Raw genomic sequence first — 18316 nt, 5'->3', positions numbered from 1 at the left:
ATTATTTTGATATTGTCTAGCGTAATTTTTTTTTTTTCTCTCATTATTTATTTATTTATTTTCTTTTCCAAGCTGATGAGACTCATGAGAGCACAATTAACCATTTGACAGATAAGAAATCATCATGTGATGTGAAAGCACATGAGTCTTAAAGAAAAGCACACTTTTTGTCAAACATATTGACCCAATTCTTTATGAGGGTTTATCTTGATCTCAACTTTGCATTACTTCACCATGGTTCTTCTGACTAATACGTAACTCTCTTCTTGATCTCTCTATTATATAGCCCACTTTCTCATCCTTCTTTCCCGCAAAAAATGTTGTCTCTTACTCCACAGTCTCTCTTTCTCTCACCACTATTACTTTTTTCCATCTTCTTCTTAATCTTTAACCTACGAAAATGGCGGAGCAGCTCACGGTCACAGTCACTGAAACCACCGTCACCACCAGGCCTCCCAATAATCGGTCACCTCCACCTCCTCACCGACATGCCCCACCACTCCTTGGCCCAACTCGCCCAAAAACTCGGCCCCATAATCCACCTCCAACTCGGCCGAGTCCCCACCATCGTTGTCTCCTCAGCTCACCTCGCTAAACTCGTCCTCAAAACCCACGACCACGTTTTCGCAAGCAGACCAAACCTTCTCTCGGCTCAGTACCTCTCCTTCAACTGCTCAGACGTCACTTTCTCACCCTACGGTCCTTACTGGCGCCAAGCCAGGAAGATCTGCGTCACCGAGTTGCTCAGCTCCAAACGGGTCAACTCGTTCCAACTCGTCAGGGACGAGGAGGTGAATCGGTTGCTGGGCTCCGTGTCAGCTCAGTCCGGGTCGGAACTCGACCTGGGTAAGATGTTTTTCACTCTGGCAAACGATGTGCTGTGTCGCGTGGCGTTTGGGAAGAGGTTTAAGGAGGAGAGTGGGGAGGACGAAGGGCAGAAGCGTCATTTGGTTGGGGTTTTGACCGAGACACAGGCCTTGTTTGCTGGGTTTTGTTTGGGTGACTTTTTCCCGGGTTGGGACTGGGTTGACTCACTGAGTGGGTACACGAAAAGGTTGAGCAAGAACTTGGAGGATTTGCGAGCTGTTTGTGAAGAAATTATAGAACAACATGTGAAGGAACAAGGTGTGGGCAATGGTAAAGAGGATTTTGTTGATGTTTTGCTTCGAGTACAACAACGTGAGGACTTGGAAGTGCCCATTACAGATGATAATCTCAAAGCTCTTGTCCTGGTATTTCTCTTTTTTTTCCTCTCTTTATAATATGGGAATTGGCTAAATGTTCTAAAAATCATATTAAAATTTTGATATACAAAATGAAAATGTAAGAATAAAATTAAAATGGAAGGATAATCCATTTGGACTAAATTTATTGTTGCTGAAACTGAAAATATTGTAAGAAAATAATTTTTAACTTGTGAAAAATACCTTAGATCCATTTTTAATGGGTAAACAGTATTACTACGTTATGTAAACAGTATTCATACAGTATATAAACAGTAATTTTTATTTTTATACAGTAAATTTACTGTTCATGGAAAAAAAAAAGAAAAAAAAGAAAAGAGAGACGAAAACGTGAAATGTGGTTTCAGCTGAAACCTAACGCTCACTATAAAATGCTGAAACCATCTAAACTCCGAAAATACAGGTTTATGCTAATGCTAATAAAGTTCAAAATGTTTCAAAACTGATTTAGTCCTTAAATTCAATTTGGTTCTTTAAACTATTACTCGTTTTTAAAATACCAATACCCATTTACACAACATCAACATGACATTCATAGCAAATAACTTAAGTACACATTCATTCTTAGTTTCTTACACACACAAAAAAAATACATTGAAATCATAACTTAAAATCACGATTACACACACAAAAAGCATTGAAATCATAACTTAAAATCAAGATTTTCAAGTTAGAAATTTATGCCTTCAGAGTTCAGAATATTTAAAGTGTGTGTATTGGTATTTTCCCTAATCAAATTTTTATAATAGGTTAAAATCAAGATTTTCAAGTTAGAAATTTATGCCTTCAGAGTATTTCAAGTGTGTGTATTGGTATTTTCCTTAATCAAGTTTTTATAATAGCTTAAAATCAAAATTTTCAAGTTAGAAATTTATGCCTTCCAGAGTATTTCAAGTGTGTGTATTGGTATTTTCCCTAATCAAGTTTTTATCATAGCTTGTTTCTTCTTACTATTAGGATTTCTCTCACCACGTGAGGATATAGGATATTATAGATAAGATTGTCCATTATTAAAAAACTGGACAATACTCAGATTTTTTACATTCATTTTTCTAATAAAGATGACACAGCTGCTTGATCACTTTTATAATTGGTAGTGCATGCAGTATGAAATTAATGATCAAATTAATTGAATAGTTGCTCTGGTGGAACACCTGCGCTGGCCACTGTGTTAATAGTGGCATGACTGAGTGGCAATAAGGTTTCGGCCCACTGTGTTACCTACTCTATTACAATTATCTTCCTCTTCCGTTTTTGATTTTTTAGAATAACCATTAAATAATCCTACTCAAAAAAAGAAAAAAAAAAAGAAAAGAAAAAATTAAATAACAACTGTGCTAACGAAACACGTTAAGGAATAATAAATGTTAGATTTATAAGTTTTAATACTCATTTTTTGAAAAAAAAAAATAGTTATTACTGTATTACTTTATTAGCTTGCACTCATAAGTTCATTGGAATTATATATATATATATATATATATATATGTATGTATAGTTTGACTTAAGTTTTTGAAAATTGTATAAAGACGTACCCATGTCTTGGGAGCATTAAATATACCTTAACCTATGTCTAGGGGGTATACAAAGGGTATTAATTAAGAAAATGTTTTTATAGAAACTTTTTATGAGAAAAAGGAAAAAAAAATGATTATTTTGACAGTTTTTTATATATTTTTTTATTAAAGTGGTATCAAAACTTTTTAAAAATAGTTAATTAATAAATGCTCTAAGGGTACTCGTTAACTGAATCTTATTACAAATTTTCCAATTTAGTCTTTACAAACTAATTTGTCATTGATCATTAAAAGTACAAATTTTCCAATATGGTCTTTACAAACTAATTTGTCACTGATCATTAAAAGTAAGTAAAGATTCATTTATTATGTTTTTAAAAATCAATCAATTACATTTATTTCTCAGTTTGTAATGGTTATATAGTGTAGTGGTGATGGTGGTTGAATGCTTGAAGATATAATATATTAATATTTGAATTTTGTGTGAATGCGATGGTTTTGAAATGAGTAGCTATTTGAGTAAAGAAATGTTAGTCTATTTGTGCTATGGTACCATATAATAAACAAAATTATTGATAGTAATTTCCCATGGAATAAACTGAGTTTTATTTATTAAAAATTATCAAAATTATTATTTTTTTTAAAGGAAAAATTTGGTTACTTATTCGGCTTTGGCAAATTACACTATTTCACTATTTTGCACAAAGTGCTTGGGAGTATGAGGAGAAAGGGGTTGAATTGCAGGATTAGTAGCATATTGTAATTATCTCTCTCAAAAAATATTACGCTCAACCTTTTGAACTACTCAAACACATGATGGACTTTTCAAATTTTAAATTCATTTTCAATGTACCCCTTGCTGTCTTTTTTGTTTTGTTTTGTTTTGTAAACGTTGATGAAAAAGAGATGCACTAATACCACATGTGACTTTTAGACCCACTAACTAAGGTGAAGCCTACCACTTATAGTTAAAAGATAAAAATACCCTTCCAACTTTGTTTGTTTCCCTAGAAAATTAAAGAGCAGAAAGAACAGCTTAGACAATTGGAAGCAAAACAAACTAAAAAAACCCACTTAAAGAACAACCCAAAGAAGGAAAAGCCTTCATAGTTATTAGACTTGTACTTTTTATTAGTAAGGGGTACCATTTAAATTTAAGATGCATATGTTTAAGGGACCAAACAAACCTACAATATAAGAGTATTTACATTAGCTCGTGCAAAAATTTGTATTTATTTTAGTATAAGAACCTACTTTTTCTATTTTACAAACTTTTCAAAAATCCCACATCAAGTGTGCGTTTGGCAAAAATGATTTTTGCCAACTTATTTTACTATTCAGCTTATTTTTACTACTATTCATGAGTTTCACTGCACTTTTTAATACTATTTATGGGTCACACTGTACTATTTCAGCTAATTTTTACCTTTATCTACTGTATTTTTAGAAAAAAGTTTTCAGTTTCAGCAAAATAAACGGATTCCAAACGGATTATAAATCATCTATTCTACACTCAATTTTATTAAAATATCAAATTTTCTTTATTTTTAAAATTTTTTCAATTTCTTCACACACAATAACCACTATCCACTCTCTCCCTTCATGGGATACATAAAGAAAAAGAAAAAAGAAAAAAGAAATCAATAATGTCAATGTAAATTTACATAGTTACTGTAACAACTTTGTAAATTTACACATTTTTAACTTGATTAATATCGGTGATTTTGAGGTTTAAATGTGTAAAATAAAGCTAGTTTTCTATTTTGCATTATTTGATGCAAATGCTCTGAGACAACTATTAAAGATGGAAGCAGTAAAATCTTTCTAAGAGTGATACAAGGTACATGACACATTTTGAAACTATTGACATGATCTATTATGATTGAAGTGACATCAATTTTACATGAGTCTACCATTAACACAACTTTTATTACACATTATATCAATAATTATGTAAACATTGTAAAAAATGGGAGAAATTACATTTTACTCTCCTAAATTATACCCCATTTTATACTTACCTCTCAAACTATGAGAATGCACATTTTATCCCCCAAACTATTACCCGTGTAACACCTAACCACTAAACTATGAGAGTGCACATTTACTTCCTTAAACTGTTACTTGTGTGGCACACCACATCCTATGGGTAATAATTTAGCGAAAAAAGCATTCATTCTCATAATTTAAAGAGGTAAGTGAATGAGAGTGCACACTTACCTACCTAAACTATACACTTACCTCTCTAAACTATTATTTGTGTATCACTTTATACCACATCTCATGGGTAATAGTTTAGGAAAATAAGTGTGCATTCTCATAATTTAATAAGGTAAGTGTAAAATGAGTCATAGTTTGGGGAGGTAATTGTAAAAAGAATTATAGCTTAGGGGGTGTAAAGTGTGTATTTTCATAGTTTAGGGAGGTAAGTGTAGAATGATGTATAGATTAGGAGGGGGGAAGGGGGGGGGGGAGGGGGGAGGATAAAGTGTGCATTCTTATAGTTTAAGGGGGTAAGTGTAAAATGGATCATAGTTTAGGGGGGATAAAATGTCATTCCCCTTAAAAAAAATGTTGTGTCTCTAGACTTATTGTTTTTCTAATACTTTCTATAGTTATCCTTCGAAAGTGATAAGAGAACACCATCAAAAAGGAAATAATGTAGTAAAAATGTAGTTTATTAAGAAAAATGCTAAAAATATTACAAGTTTTATTACATTAAAGTTAAAACTTACAAATTAATGTAACAATGAATGTGATTAATGAATGTCAACAACCTCATAAAGGAATATTAGAATTGCTTTTACATGATTGGTGACACATCAGTTTTTAATGTAGTAAAACTTATAGTAGTTGTAAGTAACACTACTATTTTACTAATTATGAACAAACATGCTGGGGAAAAAAAGTTAACAATTTTTTATAGAATTGAAAATAATATCCTTAATTTCCCAATTTTATTTCGGTGGAAAACCTTTTTCTTCTTCAAAATGCACATCAATGGAAAATAAGTCCAATAAAGCAAAAAAACATTTTTCAATTTCAAAGTGAGAAATTTTTATTTATTTATTTATAATTTTTAAAAGTTACTATGGCAACAGACAACTATAAATAAAATTGCCACAAACAATTCTCCCAATGATAACTTCTCTCTCCCACGAATCGATTGTTGACTGTCGTTTACCATCAATTTAATGTTAAACCACCATTGACTTAAATTTTCTTTTTTGATCAAATAAATTGTTTTCCCATTTAATTTTGCGAAGATTCTAAATTCAAAGTTTGTTCTTAATTTGTAGCTCCCAAATTGTCCATATAATTTTATTTTATTTGGTGTTTATTCTCGTGAATAAAATTTTCTGCTTATAGAATTATAAGAAATATTGATTTTTCATGCTAGCCAAACAATCACTTTTTGCTATTTTATATGAAAAAGAATTAGTTTTCTAGAAAAAAAAAATTAGTTCCTTTTTCATAAAATAAGTCATTTGTCCAAAAAAAAAAAGTTTTTTTGTTGAAAAAAAAGTAAAGATAGTTTTTCATATTTTACTACGTTTGGTAACATAAAAAAAAATAAGTCCAAAGAATACTATCTTTGGTTACTGGAAAATCTATCAAAAATATGACTTATTTTACGGAGATTATTTTTTGCTAAAATTTTCCAAAAAAACAACTTTATCTTATTTGCTAAAATTTTCCAAAAAAACAACTTTATATTATACCATGTTAAATAAAGGAAGTTAAGAGGCAATATAGAAATTATTGAAAACAACTGTCTTTCATTTTGAAGTTGCTACTAAACATAGGAAAATGAGACATTTTTCCAAATAATACTTTATGAAAAATAGCTTATTTTTTGGAAAACGGCCTGTTTGGTACATTAGTTCAAATACATATTTTCAGTTTTTAAACAACATTATATGTATTTTCATATACTTTTTTACCAACACGTATTTAAAAAAAAACTAAAAGATGTTGTTTAAACACACGTACCAAATGTGTTGAAACAAGTGAAGCTTAGTGCCATTCTCCCACACCACCCCCCCCCCCTCCCCCCCCCTCCCTAACCCAAAAAAAAAAAAAAAAAAAAACCCTCGGGTGAAATTTTTGAAAAATGGATGAGCATACACTCTACATGCTTTTCAAGGAATCCTGCAAAAGTATATTCTTCCTCCGAGTTGTTCTAAGCTTGTTTGTTTATGTTTCTGTAGCAATAAGATCGTAGTAGACGCCTCATCCAATGCAAACTTCTTTTGTTTTTAGGACATGTTTGTTGCCGGTACTGATACATCATCAGCAACACTAGAATGGACAATGACAGAACTAGCTCGACATCCCATGGTAATGAAAAAAGCGCAGGATGAAGTTCGGAATGTAGCATCCAGCCTAGGAAAAGTTGTAGAAAGCCATCTTCAACACCTTCATTATCTGAAAGCTGTGATAAAAGAGACAATGCGATTGCACCCACCAGTCCCTCTCCTGGTTCCCCGAGAATCCATGGTGAAATGCAATCTGGATGGGTATGAAATACCTGCAAAAACTAGGGTTCTAATCAACACCTACGCAATTGGAAGGGATCCAACGTCATGGGAAAATCCTTTGGAATACAATCCTGAGAGGTTCATGGACAAAAACATTGAGGTTAAGGATCAAGATTTCAGGTTTCTACCATTTGGTGGAGGCAGGAGAGGCTGTCCGGGTTATTCTTTTGGATTAGCCACTGTGGAGATTGCATTGGCTCGCCTCTTGTATCATTTTGATTGGGCATTACCTCAGGGGGTTGGTCCAGATGATATGGACCTTGGTGAGATTTTTGGGCTTGCCACAAGAAAAAAGACTGCCATTGTTCTTGTCCCCACAGCCAATAAGCAGTATGAGTTCAAGGGCTAATGATACTTCGCAGTATATTACTGTACTCCCAAGAATGTCTATTTTGTAATTTTCTTGTGGTTCCTAGACTCAGCCGAGTGTTTTATTTAAGTTCCTTGTACTAAAATACACCCAATAATCCTCACTCTTTTATCAAACTATTAAAAAAAAAAAAAATGGAAAGCAGCATTTTCACCAAGCTGCCAGTTTCCCACAAGGTAGTTCAACCGAACTCCAAAAAGTTGAAAACATTATGAGGTATGTCATATATGATTCAAAACAGCCTAATTTGCATTTAAACAATACTATAAACAATACCGGGCTTTAAATTTTTGTTACACCACCTTGTAGTGCACAAGTCTGCGAAAACTGCAGGATTGTGGAACTCACAGAACCAATAACCAATGTGATATGTCATGCAAATGGCGTCTTCACCTTCAGCCTTTAAGCCTGGTAATGAAAGCAAGTGGTGCATTCTCCTTCAGCCTTTTACCCTGGGAACAAAATTATTATAGTCGTAAAGTGCTGAAAGGACTCATGTCTGAGAGAAGAACCAAAAGCTTCAGCTAATTAAACCTATGCATGACCATAATAAAAACGTTACTTTTAATTAAACTCACTTGGCCGCCTCTTTTGGCTTTTCCTCTGACTTCTCTGTTGTGGTTGAATTCAGAGCTGTCAGCTTCCCAAAGGATTCTTTTGCGTCCCCAAAAAAGTCTTTCACTTTATCAAGAACTGTTTTGAGCTGATCTTCTGTTGGCAGCTGAAAATTTGATCCAGAATTATAAAAGATACTTCAGAATCCACAAAAGGTCAGATCTGACTTGAAAAAAGAACTTTGCAAATGGTATTGTAGATCATCACTGTATTTAGATTCTAACTGAACTCATTGTAGATTGTAGTCCACTAGCATCCTCACCTCAATAACATCTGTGGTAGAAAGAGCAGCTCTCAAATTGCCATTTTCCTGCATATTCAGCACTCCTACAACTTGAGACAAAGGATGGCAGAATCGTTTTTGACAAACTTGTGCAAAACACATGTATGTAATTATAAATTATGTAGTTACATATGTATGTCATAAGTAGTAGAGACCATATAATATAGCGTAAAGGTATAGGCATATTTACCACTAGTTTGTAGCCATATCTGAACTCAGTAGCTGTTCGCAATACACGATACTGCTTAAATGCTGTCTTCTGTATCTCCTTCTCATCCTATTTCAATCATACATCAGTGGTCAGCAGGGAGAAAATTAGAAGGAAATTGACTTGAGAGTTACTATAGAAGAAAATGTGGTGCGCACTCCATGAAATTGTTTGCCTAACAATATCAATTACGAGATACAGTTGTCAAACTAAAATTCATATTTGGTTAGCTGAATAAAATTTTTTATCAGAGTCAATTTTGGCAGCAGCGGTAGCAAAGATCTCAACTCAGAATTCCAAATTTCCAAACACAAAAAACATTCCAAAGTGTGTAACATTGGTGTGTGTGGGTTGTTTTTGGGTGCATCACTGCAGACTGTTGCAATTGACAATAAATTAGACATGACACAATTTTTGCAAGCTTCACCATGTACAAACTACAGAGGCATTTGAATTCTTCTCTTGATTAAAATGCTTATATCAATGGTTAATAATCAGGAATAACAAGAGAAAAGATAAGAAAGTATATGATATGCATACCCCCTCTTTCCCTTCTCTTTCCACTCACATACACAAAAAGAAAAAAGAAAAAAAAGAAAGAAAAAAACCCCATTATGTTTTCCTGAACAGTTAACTTTTGAATCCAATGGCTAGTAGCAATTTAGAGATAAGATCTCAGTGAAAACAGAACTTACACGGTAAATAACTGCTGCGAGATTTCTATCTAGTGTATCTTTGTAGATGTATTTCCCTAGAAAGTTATCCTTAGCTGCAACCATGATTTTGGCAGTGGTTCCTCCTGTTATAAGACTAAGCGGATACCAAAGATAAACCTGTACAAAATAGCAAGATTCTGAATTTTGATATATGCTCACTGGATATGTCCTATAATTCCAATTGGTAAAATATTATAATAGAGACAGACGAAAATTTATTCAAAATGTAAATAATATCAAAACAATGACCAAAAATCCATGGCCAATGACCAGAGGATGGGCAGAGGGGGAACATAACTAAATTACCAAAACCCACTAGTACAACCTTGATTACATATGGATAATTTTAAGGTCAAAATCATGTTACATGGAGAAAAGTACTATAATGAAGTATCGGAAGGAAGATAGAGTAAGGAAATTAGTATTGTTTGTTTACAGAGAAAAATAAATTATACAGAAGACTACTGTCAACAAAACAAACAAATTGGCAAACGCACAATCCACCAGAGTGTAAGAAACCAAGAATAAGATCTTAGCAGCAAAAAATATATCAAATTCATAGTTCGTTTGGATAGAAGTACATAAAGAGAAAGAAATGGATTTCAATTTTTAGTTTGAAAAACGGTATGAAATGTCAAATTGTTTTCTATTGATGAAGTTTACAGAGGAATTTGAGCTTTATCAATATGTACATTTGAAATAACTAGGCATAAGATGTCATTTCAAATCCATAACATCAGTATATCACAAGTGTTTTTGTCTAACTAAAATTTTCAAAGTTCACATCAACATGTGTTGTTAAATTTATATCAAGCAATTTATACTAGTATTTTTTTTTTCTTTCAAATTCCTTGATTTTATATTCTCAAATCCAAATGCAACCGTTATGAAATTAACTCCAACTGCAGGCCTCAGCAAGTTAAGAACCCAGCTGGTGGATTTAAAATTTAAAGAACCTTCAATGAATCCATTAGAGTAATGGAAAATCTGATGAACATACAATAACAATAGAATCATGCAGGCATGCTTTGTTTGGTTACTCAGAAAAAGGAAAAGCCAGTAAACTTGAAACCCAGAATTATATTCAAAATGGGACTTCAAAAACAATAACTTCCACTCAATTGAGCATGTCAGGCATCATCAAACAAAACCAAGCTTATAACTTTCTCTATCCAACATCAAAAAGAAGAAGAAGGAAAGATAAAGATAAAGAGAACACACATTAGCTATACGGATGAAGATGACAAATCTGGGGTTGCCATCATCTTCAATCTTAGGCAAGGAAGGTGGTGGAGTTTTCTGAAACTGACGAGCTTGCATTCCTCTCTTGCCTTTTGCTTCAACCACCAATATGTGCCTCTGCCTCTGCTGAGGCTTCTGGGTCATAGTCCTAGAAGAGAGCAACAGTGAATGCTTCATTAACACATCTTCGTGTGTCCTAGAATTCGATAAGGGAAGCCGAACCAGCGCGTTCAGAGACATGCTCACTTCCATTTTTTGTTCACTTTACTCACAGTTTCTCTGTGTGTCTTTGTTCAATGGGGTTCTTTTTGTATTGCGCGGTGGATAGGGGGACAACTCATCAACAGTGTCCGAGGACTCTTATCCACACGCGCTCAGAGATGTCTCAGGGAATGGGGTGTGACACACGGAGCATTATCATTCATTCACGTGGCATATGATAAGGCCTCAACTATTATACAGTCCCATTAGGGACCATGTCATTGGTGCCCTGCCTCATTCTCATAGGAGTTGAATGTATGATCTATAATGTTATGGTCTCATGGTCACGATCTCTCTCACAAATTTTTATTTATTTTCATCAAATGGACTCATAAGATATATATATTTTTTCTATATTAGAATTACTTTGCCTATATTAATTTTAATAACACTAACCAAAATCTTTTCCATGCAATCAATATATTACTAAAAGCTGAAGTATAGAGTTTAATTCTGCTGCTTTCACGTTGCGTCACATCAATTGCCACGTCATTTTTAAAAAAAAAAAAAAATTTCCCTTCAATTTTTAAATGGTTCTTATAATTTACAGCCCTATAAATCTCATCAATATAAATCCCAGCCCACTACTTCTTTATTTACTCCCACTATCACCCTCTAATAAATTTGTATAATTAATCCAGCCCATCTTTTATTTATTTAGTTCTACTATGAAGCCTAACCCAAAGCCTTTTCAGTTCACCTTAAAGGAAAAAAAAAAAAAAAAAAAAGGAGGCTTAAAGAGAGGATAATATTACGTTCAGGGTTTTGAAGATATCTAACATTCATGCCGGTTTGAAAAAAAGAAAAGAAAAAAAAAAAAAGGGAAGCTTAAAGGGAGGATTGGGTTTTAAATATGTAACGTAGAGGGGAGATTAAAGGGAGCAAAAAGGAAAACAAAAAAACAAAAAAAGAAACGTACATTCAAGCCGGTTTGGAAGAAAGAAAAAAATAAATAAATAAATAAAAGAAAAGGGAAGCGTGGGTTTTAAATATGTAATGTAGAGGGGAGATTAAAGGGAGCAAAAAGGAAAACAAAAAAACAAAAAAAGAAACGTACATTCAAGCCGGTTTGGAAGAAAGAAAAAAAAAAAAATAAAAAAAAAGGGAAGCGTTCAGAGTTTTGCATTCAGGGTTTTGAAATATTGTGTTCAGGGTTTTGAAATATGTAACGTAAAGGGAAGCTTAAAGGGAAAAAGAAAAAGAAAAAGAAAACGTTGAAGCCTTCCGGTATTGTTTGAGAAAACAGAGAGTTTGAAAGCTACCCACCTTTCTGCTCTATCGTTTCTCAGTAACGACTACCTATCTAATTTCCTTCCTCCCTTTATTCCTTTCCACGTGGTTTATAAATGCTGACAGAACCTCCTTGCTTTGGTTGAGGTATCTCTACATCTCAATTCTTTTTTTGGGTGCAAAACTTTTATTCTCTGTTCAATTATTTTTTTGGGGGTGCAAAACTTTTATGCTCTATTTATATTAATATGAGACGCTTTTATTTTATTTTATTTTATTTTTTGTTTGTTTGTGTTTGTGTTTATATTATTTGAGCATCCTTGGCATGCCATTGATGTGTTTGTGAGATTGCTTGAATGTCGTTTCAATAGTGCTATAATTTTACTGCCCAAAAATGTATTTTATTTTACCTTGGTTTATTTGGAAATAGACAGGCTTATCAGCAGTTCATTTGTGGCTGCTGGGAATGGTGTCAGTGTCACACCTATTGGACATGTGGTGCTTTGTTTTGCGAAGGAAGTCAAAATTACTACTCCACCGAGTTATTCTTCTATAGAACGTACAAGGTCTACCTACTACTACAAACTTTTCTTAACAAACGATCCTGCTGAGTGCTGAGGAAGAATCTAGCGGATTTCACTCCATGGCAGCAAAAGTAAATAAACATATTACAACACTAAAATGTTATTATTGTTATATATTTTGAATTAGTATATTATTGAATTACAATTTTTTTTATATTTTTAAGGTCCATGTCATAATTTATATTATATTTTTCCTTCAATTTTTAAATGGTTCTTATTGATATTTTTCACTGCACTTTCCATTGAAGAGGTATCGTGATCATCTCTATTAGCTGTATTCTTGGGAACCCACCAAACTCTTATGCTTTTGTCAAGGCTTCCACTATAGAGCAAGAACCCACCACCAATATTACTTGGTCATTCCTGCAAGCATTTGACTGGACCTTCATGGCCACTTAATGTTATTATTGTTATATATTTTGAATCAATATCTTATTGAATTACATTTTTTTTTTATAATATTTTTAAGGTCCATGTCAAATTTTGTTCAATTTATTTTTTAGGTTCAAGGCCACCGTCAACTTTAATGGTGAGGAGTTGTTAGATGCTGAGCTATTGATATCTACAAGGTTTGTATATCAAGTTGAGGCAGGTTATGTATGTTTACTGTTTTAATTTTCATGTTGATGATCATGACATGTATCGGTTTGGGGAAAAAATATAGTTGCGCTTTTAATGGTTTTCCGCTCACTATGAATATAATTTAGTATAAATGTGTCCACATCTTTATTTGATTAATCTTCAATTGCATAAGAAAATTAAGCTTAAAGTATGTAATATGGATATGTTTTACACATTTTGATGAATCGTTTTCCTTAAATGTCAAACATTGTAAGAAACAAAAAAAAAAAAAAAAATTGTTGTAGGAAAACCAAAGGCTGCCAACTCCATCAACAATCAAAAAATAGAAGTAGCAGAAAGTTTAACTAATAATTCTCCACTTGCTTCCCTCATAATTGTTGAAGCTCTAAAATGCCAATCCAAATGCTTCACAAATAATTAAATAACTTATCTTTCCTATTTTTTTTCTTGAAGGAAACATATATTTTATTGCAATTGCATCAAGGATAAATTGTTGTTGGACAAAGCTTCATCCATCCACACTATCAAATTCGTCCCAAATTGGGCATGCCTAGCCACTGTAGATTTTCCATGTTAACTTCTCTTTTTACAACAAAAACTTCAAAGTGCTCAAAGTTGTTCAGTAATGGTCTTACCTCCTCAATGATGTTTCTAACCATGTTGATCAATATCCATATGGATATGTAGCTGAATCACCTTCTAAAATATAAGCATTTTTCTATTCTTCATGAGCAAAATTCCAGCAACACAAACAACCACCAGCTCAACTTCTAGAGGATCTTCGAATTGTCTATTTTTTTTTAATGCATAGCATTGTCATTGGAAGAAACACTGAATTTTAGATAATGGCACACATTATTGTTAAAGTTTTAAATTTTATATCCAAATTTGCTGCTAAAATATGATTAAGGCTTTGGTCATTAATTTCCTTTGAAGCACTATTTCTGCATGAATTTTTTGAAGAAGAACAAGGGGTTGGTTATTTGAGTGAGAGTGCAATTATTTATGTAAATCTGAATGCATATGTAAATTGCAAATATGACTGCATTTCTTTTTTAGAAATTTATTGTTGAAAACTTTCACAATCTAACACCTTTGACGGTTGAACCAATTGTTACTTGCTGCCGACAATCTTTTATTTACTATATTGACAGTTAGTAACTGATGGTTTGTAGGTACTATGGAGTCTTCTTATTATGCACAATTGAGAAGAAGGATGATTACATGTAACATGCAAAATGTGCTCAATTGACTTGGAAATGTACAAATTAGCCAACCAAGTTTGGTAGAAATTATGTTTCCAAAAAGCATAATACAATAAAAATTCCTCATCCTATTTATAATACTAATCTCTATCTTTAAAGGAATAGATCTTTTTTTATTATTAATATTTATTTAAAAACACTTGAAACAACTTAATTACAGTCCTCTAAAGTTTTCACCTAACATGACACTAACTTCAAATTTATAAAATTCTTTCTATCTAATTTTAAATTAATTAAATTTTACTAACTTGGAAAGACGGATGATCAACTCTTCACTGACTACAAGGCCAACTATAGTTGTATCATTTCCACATCTAATTCCAAGACAATACCTTCTATCATCATGAATCCTACAATATATTGTTTATACATATATAATACAACTTAAGTAGTAATACATTCAAAAATATTTCAAATAATAACACGATCATAAAAAAAAATAACCACGCGCAAAGCGCGGGTCCGCGACTAGTTTATATAATATTTAAGACCGATTCTAGCATATAGACGATTAAGTTAGTTCTTAAGGCCCCTAAATAGAAGAAAGCCCCACACTTTTAATTAATAGGGTAAATTACACAAAACTATCATTTGATTTGAGGAAATACCAAACAGATCTACAACTTGTAAAAGATGGCCAATTTAATCCGATCCACCCTCGCTGGACCCTCACAGCTTACTATATTTTTAATCTCCTCTGCAAAAAATAACTGCTCCATTTTAGCTCGCCTTGTGTCATACCTGGTCAGCATTGTATCTAAGGAGTCAAACAATTGCTCAACTAGAACAAAAACCTTTGGTGATAGCTCATGTAATTTCTGTAACACAGAATTTAAAGCTCCTCGGCTTTCTTTTACCACACAGTGAAACTGAAGGATGCTATTGATGACTAGAACCTCTCCATCAAGAATTTTGAAATCTTGAGGTTTCAGGTTTTCCAAGTTGCTTTCCACCACTAAAAATTCAAAATTCAATCCTAAGCTTTTGGCATAGAGCTCTAACTCAAACCCAGTTGCTTGGAGGCGCTCAGAAGAGTTACCAACACCAGTAATTCGAAGGCAGCTAACTGGTTTGCCTTTACGGTTGGCAAGGCTTTGAATCAACTTGCGCCATTGGTGCCTATGTGGCAGGCCTAAAGTCATGCCTAAGTCCACCACATGAACAGAACTTTTCCCCTCAAAGGCTTCCAGAATTGATGCATTGGCTATAAAATGACTGAATTGGATTTGTGGGCAAATCTCATAAACAAGGTGTAAGGCCTCATCCTTCTCTGAAGTAAAAGCCAATGTTTTCACTGCCGGGCCTATGAATCCCACTGCCCCAAGTGGTTGAACCATAGCTAGGCGGTCAGAGAGCCCCTGGACAAAGCAGGAAGCAACTCGCTGAAATGCAATTCCAAAGACCGGGGCATTAGCTCTTAGCAGAGATGGTAATGTTGAAGCATGTGCTTTGTCACGACAAGCCACAGCCTCAGCACAAGCAATGAGTTGTTGGACTGGTTTGACCTCGTCTCCACTCCCTTCTTCCTGAACCTTGTGTTCTTCACCTCCCATCATCATTGCAGCTGCTTCTTCCATGGCCTCAATTGCTAAGTATCTCTGATTATAAGACCATATATGATCACGAAATTGGAGTCCTGGCAAGCTACTCAAGGTTTTAGTACTCGTGCTTCCTTCGCTACCATGAAAATTGCCTTCAGTTCCGATTGATTCATCTCCACTTGGTACCTGCTTCAGCCTCTTATAGTTTCTTGTTTCACCTAAGGGCATTGGACTGGGAGAATGATTTTTTGCAAATTTGGCAAGAGACGGAAAATGATAGCATGATATGGTCGACTGGTTGAGATCAAGAACATTAACCTCATTACTTTTCTCATCACTTATGAATTGAGTTCGAGGATAGACAATAAATGTCATACTGTTGCCTTGCAATGTATAAAAAATTTATGTAATGAAGCTTTAAAGAAAGACCCATCTATTTATAAGAGGTGGCTTCAACTTTCATTGTTACTCGAGCTTTACAAGGTTATACAATATAGAAAAAGAACTGTTAAGGAATAATGCTCTAAAAAATAAATTTGAAAGTTGCCTTGCTCCTATCAGGCATAGAGCTATGTGAACATAGAGCAATCAGAGTATAGCTTCCATCATTTTCATGAAATTCCTAGAGGTTAGGAGTCATAATGTTTTTCTCTCTTGTCCTTCAATGCTCTGACCGCCATGAGGTTTATGCTCATACGACTGCCATGTTTATACATACATATTTTACCCATTTTTCTTGTGGCTTTTAGAAAGTATTATTAATATGTAGTCGTTTAACTAAACCTCAGTAAGTTTTTTTTTTTTTTTTTTTTTTCGGTTGAGAAACAACACTGTGATTTTATTAAGCTGAAGGCAAATCTGCCTGATACATTTCAAAACAAAAGGATGGAACATCCTCCATCAAAATAGAAAAATCTGTGACATGTCGTGCATGCCTAGTAAGGTTATGAGCTACGCTATTTCCTTCCCTACCAACATGCTGGAATTTTACATTAGTAAGCTGATTAGCCAAGTCAATTGCCTCTTTTATGAGAAAGCCGAATGGAGCAAAGCTTGGAACCGGATCTGTTGAGCCTCTAATGACAATGCTGGAGTCGCCTTCAAAAATAACTCTATCAAGACCAATTTCTGCAGCAAGTTCCACTGCCTGTGTGGCTGCCAATGCTTCCATCTCCACCACCGAGCTAGCCAACTGAACATTCTGAGTTAGAGTAGCCATTGCAAGACCTTGGCTGTCACAGATTATCACTCCAAGACCAGCCCTGCCACCCTCATCAAAGATTGCTGCATCAAAGTTAGCCTTATACCAGTTTGGAGGAGTAATCCATCTCGCCCGCTGTCTGGTTGTCAGCGCTACCAAAGAATGGCATGGTTGTGAGCTCGGTATTCTACTAACGCCTCATAAGCTCTCTGCGCTATCAGATTTAAGGGGAAACCTGGTGGAGTTGATCTGACTTTGTTTCTTCAGAACCAAATTGTCCAAATCTGCATAGCAAACAGCTCGGCACTACATCCCGACTCAAAAACATGGCTGATCAGATGGCTAAAATCTGGGAAGACGTTTTGGCCTCTAAAACTCCATTAAGGGTCTTCGTTCCACACCTGTGCAAGGGCCGGGCATGACCATAAGGCATGGATAACATCCTCATCGTGTTGGGAACAGAGAGAACACTTTGAATCTACCACCACGCAGCGGCGCTTCAGATTATTCAAAGTTGGAATAGCGTTTTTGCAGGCCCTCCAAAGAAAATTTCTGACCTTACACGGCATTGATAAGCTCCATATTCTCTTCCAAACTGGTTTCATCAGTTCAGCTTGGGAAGGGGACTGCGAGTTCACCAACTGAGCTTCTGTCTTGAGGAAGTAATAACCGGACTTTGTGGTGTATTGACCGGACTGCACATACGGCCAAAAGATAAGAGTCCTCAGAGACGGTGTGGGTTAGAGGGATTTTTGCAATCTGGTCTGACTCCATCTGGCTAAAGAGAGTAGGTAGCAGCTGAGTATTCCATTGGCGAGTTGAGGGATTAATTAGAAAACTCACCATTATCCCCCCAAACCTGTGCGGGGGCATTGGAGGCTTGGGCTTTGCAAAGAAGGCAGCCATTTATCCCCCC

The 18316-nt window shown here is 34.3% G+C and overlaps 3 protein-coding genes across 5 annotated transcripts; 1 reads left to right on the top strand and 2 right to left on the bottom strand.

Moving 5' to 3' along the window:
• The first annotated feature begins 176 nt into the window (after positions 1 to 176).
• Positions 177 to 7723, top strand: LOC126718297 (tryptamine 5-hydroxylase-like). Its single transcript, XM_050420414.1, has 2 exons — positions 177 to 1232; positions 7025 to 7723. The coding sequence occupies exons 1-2, from the start codon at positions 318 to 320 to the stop codon at positions 7649 to 7651; spliced, it is 1542 nt and encodes a 513-aa protein (XP_050276371.1). The 5' UTR covers positions 177 to 317; the 3' UTR covers positions 7652 to 7723.
• An 84-nt stretch (positions 7724 to 7807) lies between these two features.
• On the bottom strand, positions 7808 to 11033 carry LOC126718298 (protein HHL1, chloroplastic). 3 transcript variants are annotated; one of them, XM_050420416.1, is made up of 6 exons: positions 10716 to 11031; positions 9474 to 9611; positions 8761 to 8847; positions 8550 to 8597; positions 8235 to 8393; positions 7808 to 8124 (listed from the first exon to the last, which is right to left on the bottom strand). In XM_050420416.1, the coding sequence occupies exons 1-5, from the start codon at positions 10986 to 10988 to the stop codon at positions 8247 to 8249; spliced, it is 693 nt and encodes a 230-aa protein (XP_050276373.1). In that variant the 5' UTR covers positions 10989 to 11031; the 3' UTR covers positions 7808 to 8124; positions 8235 to 8246. The 3 variants fall into 3 exon arrangements, with proteins under 3 accessions (XP_050276373.1, XP_050276372.1, XP_050276374.1); XM_050420415.1 differs by having other exon boundaries at positions 8251 to 8393; positions 10716 to 11029; XM_050420417.1 differs by lacking the exon at positions 7808 to 8124 and having other exon boundaries at positions 8259 to 8393; positions 8550 to 8620; positions 8726 to 8847; positions 10716 to 11033.
• Positions 11034 to 15275: 4242 nt separating this feature from the next.
• On the bottom strand, positions 15276 to 16574 carry LOC126719752 (GRAS family protein RAD1-like). Its single transcript, XM_050422272.1, has one exon. It carries the CDS (start codon positions 16572 to 16574, stop codon positions 15276 to 15278), a length of 1299 nt encoding a protein of 432 aa, XP_050278229.1.
• Between the last annotated feature and the right edge of the window lie 1742 nt (positions 16575 to 18316).

The sequence above is a fragment of the Quercus robur genome, chromosome 3, assembly GCF_932294415.1.
Source record: "Quercus robur chromosome 3, dhQueRobu3.1, whole genome shotgun sequence".
Lineage (NCBI taxonomy): Eukaryota > Viridiplantae > Streptophyta > Magnoliopsida > Fagales > Fagaceae > Quercus > Quercus robur.
Note: the sequence above shows the minus strand (reverse complement) of the source record. Positions and strands in the feature narration are given on the sequence as shown.

Coding starts and splice junctions, on each gene's coding strand:
- LOC126718297 (XM_050420414.1), top strand. CDS start 318: ATGTTGTCTCTTACTCCACAGTCTCTCTTTCTCTCACCACTATTACTT. Junction 1,233..7,024: donor ATCTCAAAGCTCTTGTCCTG/GTATTTCTCTTT, acceptor TTTTGTTTTTAG/GACATGTTTGTTGCCGGTAC.
- LOC126718298 (XM_050420415.1), bottom strand. CDS start 10,988: ATGGAAGTGAGCATGTCTCTGAACGCGCTGGTTCGGCTTCCCTTATCG. Junction 8,848..9,473: donor TCGCAGCAGTTATTTACCGT/GTAAGTTCTGTT, acceptor TGATTGAAATAG/GATGAGAAGGAGATACAGAA. Junction 8,598..8,760: donor GATATGGCTACAAACTAGTG/GTAAATATGCCT, acceptor CTGAATATGCAG/GAAAATGGCAATTTGAGAGC.
- LOC126719752 (XM_050422272.1), bottom strand. CDS start 16,574: ATGACATTTATTGTCTATCCTCGAACTCAATTCATAAGTGATGAGAAA.